Genomic DNA, 8,172 nt, shown 5'->3' with positions numbered 1-8,172 from the left:
CCCGATAAGACTTAAAAAAAAAAAAAAAAAAAAAAAAGCTGACACGGAGCAGCGCTTCGGCCGGGCCTGGGGGCTCCTCCATGTGGGTGGGCCAGGGGCGCGGGTCTACCAAGTCCCTAAGTCCTGCCGTCCCGCCTATCCGAGGGGTCCTGTTTCTCTCCCACTTTTACTAACCCGACAGGGAAGCGCCACAAGGTCGGGGTCGGGGCGGCCAAGCGCAGGCGCCGCCCCCCACCCCCCCTCGGCGGGGTCCACAGGCTGCCGGGGCCTCCACCCTGCCCGCGGGCCCTCCCGCCTGCCCCGCCCGCACCCGCGCAGCCCAGCGTCGCCAGGTCCGGGGCAAACCCCGGGGAAACCCGTAGGGCGCGAGCCCCCCACCCCGGGGACCCCCCACCGCTCCCCCACCCCGGGGACCCCCCAGCCCGGGGACCCCCACCCCCAGCCCGGGGACTCCCACCGTTCCCCCCACCCTGGGGACCCCTCCACCCCGGGGACCCCCTATCCCGAGGACCCCCACCCCGAGGACCCCCCAGCCCGGGGACCCCTCACCGCCCGCCACAGTCCGGGGACCCCTAGCCCCACCTCAGGGATCCCCCACCCCGGGGACTCCCCACCCTCCAGCCCAGGTACCCCCCCGCCCGGGCACCAGGACTAGAGCCGCCCCGGCCCCCTCGCGCCCCCTCGCGCCCCCTCGCGGCCCGCCCCGCGCCGTGACTCAGCCGGGGAGAGAGGGGCCCCGGGGTGTTCCGCCCCCGCCCGCCGGCCTGGCTCCCGGGTGGGGCGGGAGGACCTGGCTGCGGCGGCCGCGGCGGGCGGAGCGGGCGGAGCGGGCGGGCGGCTCGGGGCCTGGGCGGCGGCGGCGGCGGCGGCGGCGGCGGCGGAGGCGGCCCCGCGGGTCCCCGCGCGCCGGGCGGCCGCACACGTGTCCCGGCGTCACGTCCGCGCGCGCCCCCGGGGCCTGCGTCAGCGGCCGCTCGGAGCCGGGCCGGGATCGGCGCGGCGCGGCGCGGCGCGGGGGTCGGGCCGCCGGGGGCCGGGGCGGGGGGCCGGGGCGGGGGGCCGGGCCGGGCCGGGCCGGGGCGGGGCGGGGCGGGGGCGAGCTCGGGCGCCGGGAGCCCGGCGGCCCCGCGGCAGGCAGGCGGCCGCGGCCCGATGGTGGCTCGGGAGCGCGATGAGCCGCCCGTCCTCCACCGGCCCCAGCGCTAGCAAGCCGTGCAGCAAGCCGCCGCCGCCCCAGCACGCCCCGTCCCCGGCTGCGCCCCCGGCCGCCGCCACCATCTCGGCCGCGGGCCCCGGCTCGGCCGCGGTGCCCGCCGCGGCGGCGGTGATCTCGGGCCCGGGCGGCGGCGGCGGCGGCGGCGGGGCCGGCCCGGTGTCCCCGCAGCACCACGAGCTGACCTCGCTCTTCGAGTGCCCGGTGTGCTTCGACTATGTGCTGCCGCCCATCCTGCAGTGCCAGGCCGGGCACCTGGTGTGCAACCAATGCCGCCAGAAGCTGAGCTGCTGCCCGACGTGCAGGGGCGCCCTGACGCCCAGCATCAGGAACTTGGCTATGGAGAAGGTGGCCTCGGCGGTCCTGTTCCCCTGCAAGGTAAGGGGCCCCGCGGCCTCGGCCCGCCCGCTCGAGCCCCGAGCACGCGGCACCGTCTTGCTTAAAGGGGGGGGGGGGGGGACCGGTGCGTGCGCGCCCCCGCCCGCGTGCCCACCTGAGCCCGCGTCCCTGGGTGCGGCGCGGCTCCTGCCACCCCGGGGCCCGCGGACGCGCGCTGGGCTGCTCGAGTGCAACTTGGACCTGGAGGCTGCCGGGGGCGGGGGGCTGGGGACGGAGGGAGGACGGAGGGAGCGGGCCCGCTGGAGGCTCCGCGGGGTCCCCGAGGCCTCGCGCACCCCGCGCCCGCCCGACACGTGGGAGCCCTCGGGAGCGCCCCTAAAAACAGGGCGCCCGCAGCCTGCTTTCCTCCAGCAGCGAGAAACCCTGCAAGCCACGCCCCCTCCCCTCGCCCTCCCGGGACCTGGGGAGACCTGGGGAGACCTGGGTGTGCGCGCCGCGTGGGGCTACGACCCCGGGCCGTGGGCACCGCAGCGGGGGGCGGGGGGGGACACGCGGCAGCTGCTGCGCTTCTGCCAAGGCCACCGCCTGCTTTCGTTTTAAGAAAGTTACCGGGGCTCTTGCAAAAAAAAAAAAAAAAATGCAAACCACTCCGAGTCTTAGGAAGGGTCAAGGGAGAGACCGAGACCTCTCCCCACCCACCCCCCACCCCACCCCACCCCACCCCACCGCTGTCCCAGATTTTGTTGCTTTTCTTTTTCTAGCAACATTGAAGTACATGTTCACAGCTGAACCTGAAGCCCTGGATGTCAGTGTGTGTCGGGAAGGTTCCTACGCACACACAGTACACACACATCCTCCAGGCACAACTTGTACAAGTTGCTGTTCCGAAGTCATCACGCGTGTTTTTCTCTGTCTGGAACTTGGCTCTTCTCACTGTATTTTGAAGGGCTGCATAGTGTTGCATGGTGCGGCCCCATCATAGCATCTGCTTACTTACATCTCCCCCTTAAAAATCCTCAGGAGCAGCTCCAGAGACCCGTTTCCCTACAGTGCCTCATTAGAAACTTAGAGCCAGACCAGAAAGTCCATTTTTGCAACTTAGAAATGGAAATAATGTCATTAATACTTTTGAGTTGGGTTTTTTTTTTTTTTTTCTCTTTGTAAAAGTAACTGTTTGCCTCTTGGGCCATCTGAGCTGTCTTGCGTTTCTCCTTGATGCTGCTTATTTTTATAGGGCAAGAGCTTACTTTTAAATTAAAAATAATCCACCAGAGAGTTGAAGCTTGGGACTCGAGTCAGTAGAATGAGTGTTTTAATTTGGTCTGTGCCCTGCCACAAATCCAGTTTAAAATAGCATATTCAAATAAAGGTTTTGAAGCTGTGTTTGGGCTGTGGGTTTTCAGTTAACCTTAATATATAACTCTGCTTCCAGCTACTTCTCATATAATGCTAACTAATTCACCCAACCCAGTAGGTGTTTCTCATAAAATTTGGATGAAATATTTCTGTGATTTTTTAGGGTCATGAAGAAGGTGGCAGGCAGCCGAGTGATCAAGAGAGGGTTTGGTGTTAGTTGGCATCACAGGGGGGCATTTGCTGTTTGAGATACGTTGTGGGGGCTGCAGGGGGTGCCCCACAAGATTTCTGGGGAGCTATCTTTTCAGCTCACATTCTCTCAGACCTTCCGTGGCTAATAGAAGAAATGGCTTTAGGCGAACTGCAGTTCACAAAGGAACATTTGGTATCAGTCAGTATTCTAGAACTTATTTTTACAGAAGCAATCTCCTAAGAGCATTGTGTTGCTCCCGAGAGGAAGGGAAGGAAACAGTTATGCTCTATAAAGTGTGAGGTTTCACTTTCAGGATCTAGGGGTCCAGTTCCTATTGAAACATCTTTTCTCCTAATGTACCATATGCTAGTGAAACCCTTCTTGGAGAACAGTTCTCTTGGGACTCGGGGGTCCTCCGTGTTTCTGTACGTGTCAGTGACTTTCCAAGTCCCCGTGGCGAACGAAGGCAGGTGGGGAAAGCCATCACTTTGCAAGCTGCAATTAAGGAGTCAGCCATTCACCATTCCCCTCCAGCCCAGGCGCCATACGGCCTGGAAAGTGATCTTGGGGTCCCTTCCGCGTGTGAGGTTTACAGGGCCGGAGAATGCCTGCCTCCACTTTGGTTGACCGGTCATCCGAACTACTGACGGCCCAGCTCAGCCTTTTAGCCTCCATAAACCCAACTTGGATGCGTATTTACAGCAAGCACCAAAGATAGTGTCGGCTGAGGAGGGCCGAGGGAGGTGGCGAGTGCCAAGACCTGTGTCACACTTCAACAAAACAGGCCTGTGTCGCTAGCCCTCGGCTGGCTTGTGCTTGCTCCTGGAAATCAGAGGGACTGCCTTGTCCCTGTCCCTCCCTGCTCTGAGTCTCTCCCACGTGGGCTGCCCCCTGTGAGGAAAACAACGGTGGATGCAGTACCAGAGCCCAGGTCTCAAGGGTAGCACCGGGCTGCCACTGTTGGCTGAGAGACCACCTCTTGGGGACCTTGATTTCGTCACCTGTAAAGAGGGGACTGAACGGCTTGACTTCTAAGGACCTGTAGCTTCTAGAATACCATGAAAAGAAGGGCAGCTGTCTGGAATGGTTATAGGGTGCCCTCCGTGTGCGAAGGTCATGGTTTATGAGCGGGCCTTTCTTCTTTCCAGGTGAAGAAACAAGTGCCCCTAGAGAGATTCCCTGACTTGTCCAGATGAGTACGCCAGGTCCTGAGCCAGCACCCCAAAGGCTCACCTCCTTTGTGCTACGTAGGGATTTTGCAACCGACCCTTTACCTCAAGGCTCCAGATTGTAACTTACGGTTGACACCAGCTAACGAAACCATCTGATCGGAGGAGTTTACTAGCTCTGATGGGAATATCCCAGTGCGCTGATGGGAATATCCCAGTGCGACAACATACGTGTCCACTGTAACGTTCACTGCCAGGAATTCTGTGAGCTGTGTGGGAGGGAAAGGCCAGGGGGAGATAGCCTACAATCCTAATATCTGGGGGGCAGTCATCACGGCTCTGGACTGCTCGTGCTTCAGGTGGCCCGAAAGTGGATTTGTTGCCAAGTGGCTTCTTGCACAGGGATGGGGTCACTTAACGAAAGGCACGGATGCTGCAGGTGTCTTTGACAGAAGGCACCACAGGCATCGTTAGCTCAGGTCTCCTTTGAAGAAAAGGATCTCTAGCAGCCTAGGGCTCTCTTCCACTTGTGATATTTTTAGTCCATTCTATGGCTTGCTCTAGGCCCGAAAAGTTTTGACATCCTGTTCCCGTATCGCAAACCCACCATCTCTCCGTGGCGCGTGGGTGTAGGGGGAGAAGTGAAGGTTGACACATTGGGGCCCCCACTCAACAGTGTATTTTATTTTAATATCAGCCAAGTATTTCTCTCCAAACTGTGGGGAACGCTAACCCACTCCAGCCCACTTACACTATGATACATTTTCTCTGCGTTTCTTGTTTTCCTTTGTTTTCTCTAAAAGTTTCTAGTAGCGCATCTTCAGATAATTATTGAACTGGAAAGCCTCAGTCAGACAGTCTTCCTTGCATTTGGGTTGCTTTTGCTCAGCTCTGGATGATTGGCAGGGGTGGCAGTGTGGATGTAGCCTGCTAGACCTTGGGATTTTTTTTTTTTTCCGAGAAAAGCCAGAAATCTGAATTTTTAAAATGCTAAATATCTCAATTTTCTTAACATTGGCATTGAATTCATATTTAAAGCCAGAACTCACAGGCCAAACCAGCCACGTCTGGAGACTAAATTCCAACTGCCAGTGTGCACGTTCTGACCTGGTTGTCTTTTAGAAAGCATTTACTGAGTCCTGGAAGTTCTCATTTTACTCTTACCACACATGGACTTTGGAATTCTGAGAGGTCCCAACTGGAGGTGATTTTATAGCTTATTTTCATCTGTATTTTGCCAAGAGAATATTCTGTTCTGGCCCCTGGGGAAACCTGAACTGTTGTCCTAGTGACTGGATGTTTGACTTTCAACAGGTCAGTTTATTTCTTTGGACTCGGGTGTCTTTAAGAGAAGGAGTTGCGCTAAATCATTATATCAAGCATCTTTGGGGCGCCTGGGTGGCTCAACTGGTTAAGCGTCTGCCTTTGGCTCAGGTCAGGATCCCATGCTCCTGGGGGGATCAAGCCCTCAGTCCTGGTCCCTGCTCAGCCGGGCATCTGCTTCTCCCTCTGCCTCTGCCTCTCCCCTCCGTCATTGTGCTCTCTCTCTCTCTCTCTCTCTCTCTCTCAAATAATCTTCAAAAAAAAATTTTTTTTAAAGAATCTTTTTGTGCCCTAAAATTCCAGAATCTAGTAAACTGTCCCAGGGAAGAGAGCAGTAGGCAAGAGACAGACCTGGATTCCCATCCCGGCTGTGTGTGACCTCAGTCCAGTCACATACTCCCCTGAGCTTGCCTGTTCATCAGTTAAAAAGCATGGAGATAATACCTAGCTGGTGGGTGCTCTGAGATCAGATTAGAGCTTTAAGTCTTTTGCTTCACCATTTCAAATGGAAGGTGGGTGTTATCAGGGTGGTTGCTAGGTGATGGGTGATCCGTCACCTAGAAGTCTGAGGGGATACGCCAGTTTGCAGGAACCATTTCGGAGATCTTTTCTTCATCTAAAAAGTTCCCCTGAGACAAGGACCAGCTCCTCTGGACATTGCCCTTGCAGTCTTCACTGCCGCCCAGGCTTGGGACAGGTTTACTCACGAAAGCCTGCGTTGGCAAGCCAGGTACATGGACAGTGAGGCTCAAGATTTTTCGAGAACACAGTTGGCTGAGGTTTTTCGGTATAAAATTAAGAACAGAAACACTGGAACACTCTGTTGGACACTAAAATCTAATGCTGACTCTACACGGAGTTGGCCACCACCTCCTAGGACTAGGAGTAAATCATTGTTACTCAAGGTTGACCTTTGGTACAACCAGGAGGGGGGAGGGGAGAGCCAACAGGTGCAGCAGGTCTGGCCTAGAAAATCCCCAACTTGGGATCCCTGGGTGGCGCAGCGGTTTGGTGCCTGCCTTTGGCCCAGGGCGCGATCCTGGAGACCCGGGATCGAATCCCACGTCGGGCTCCCGGTGCATGGAGCCTGCTTCTCCTCTGCCTGTGTCTCTGCCTCTCTCTCTCTCTCTCTGTATGACTATCATAAATAAATAATAATAAAAAAAATTAAAAAAAAAAAAAAAAAGAAAATCCCCAACCTGAGATTAGCTCCCACTCTGCCGTTCAGTGTCAGATCCCTTTTCCTGAAGCTCCATACAAAGTGCCCTAACCATAGGACCACGGGGAGCCCCCCTCATAAAATGTCTTAAGAGCCAGACTTGTGCATCTGATGAAATTTGTGAACAGTGGCATTTCTCACTCAAACTCATAAGGCCCCGCTCCTTGAGAGGGGCACACGGTGTGGCCACACGTTTGCTAAAGTGAGTGCCCGGCGTTCAGGGCCGTTGTGTATCGCTGGCGACTTGTGCAGGACGTGATCGTACCCGGGGCATCAGAATGCGACCCCGCTCTGCACATCCTGCACCAGAAAATCAGAAAGCCAAACAGTTTCCCTGATTAAATGTGTCTTTATATTAAACCTGAGGGTGTCCTCTCACAGGCTTCTAAGAGACACTGAAAATCCGCTAGCAGAATTGCATCAGCTTTACCCCAAATGCCCATCTAGCTCCTCATTCTTTTTTTTCTTTTTTTTTAATTGAGAAACTGTTCTCATTTCCAGTTTCTACAGTGATTTTTAGACTCTATGGTGTCTGTGAGGAAGGTCACCCTCCCTCCCAGTTTTCAGCCACAGACACTGTAGAGGGATGAAAGCTACACCTGTGTTAAATGTGTGGGCCTGGGCCCCGTTTTAAAACTTGGAATCAACAAAGGTAGTGTCTTTGGGTTACTCCTTCCCCAGGCTCCCTCTTCCTCCAGTAGTTTGGAGGGAGGCCCTGTTCGAACCTTCTAGTCCAGACGCCCGCTCCAACCCCACCTCTCCAGACTCTCGGTGGCTCCTTGGTAAAATGGGATACCGACTGGGTTGCTGTGAGGATGGAGCATGGTAATAATTCCTGCAAAGCGCCTAGCACTGCCCCAGCACAGAAGAAACACTAAATAAATGTGCACAGTTAGAAGCTAGCAGAAAACAAGTGGCCAGTGTCTGAGGTCAGGTCCAGGCATAAACTTGAAAAAGAAGGAAAAGAATCTGTTTTCTCCCACAGATTCCCCCACTGAGCTTCTCACTGAGGTTTTTATACACCAGGACGCATTGGCCTTGCCATTGGTTTTTCAGCGACAAGACTTTTTTCATTTCTTTACTGCCTTTAGAAGAGAAAGCCTGGTTAGATTAGGCAGTGTTTTTTACTATGTATATTTTATTTTAAACATTAGAAAATATGGGGGGATTTTTTTTCAAAGTAGGCTCCATACCCAGCATGGAGCCCAATGTGGGGCTTGAACTCATGGCCCTGAGATCAAGACCTGAGCTGAGATCCAGAGTTGGACTCAACCGACTGAGCCACCCAGAAGCCCTTGTAAAATATGTTTTTAAAAGTCATGATCATTATTTTTAAATGTAGAATATATATATTTATAAA

The 8,172-nt window shown here is 55.7% G+C and overlaps 1 protein-coding gene across 1 annotated transcript in view; it reads left to right on the top strand.

The window, feature by feature from the left end:
* Positions 1-1,348: 1,348 nt before the first annotated feature.
* The window catches only part of ERICH6 (glutamate rich 6), a 94,325-nt gene continuing 87,501 nt past the window's right edge, over positions 1,349-8,172 (top strand). The window contains exon 1 of the mRNA XM_072727134.1: positions 1,349-1,591. Coding sequence (XP_072583235.1) covers positions 1,483-1,591 — 109 coding nt within the window. The 5' untranslated portion in view covers positions 1,349-1,482. The remainder of the gene's footprint in view (positions 1,592-8,172) is intronic.

The sequence above is a fragment of the Vulpes vulpes genome, chromosome 11 (assembly GCF_048418805.1).
Source record: "Vulpes vulpes isolate BD-2025 chromosome 11, VulVul3, whole genome shotgun sequence".
Lineage (NCBI taxonomy): Eukaryota > Metazoa > Chordata > Mammalia > Carnivora > Canidae > Vulpes > Vulpes vulpes.
The sequence above is the reverse complement of the archived record's forward strand: the minus strand, read 5'-3'. Positions and strand labels throughout refer to the sequence as shown.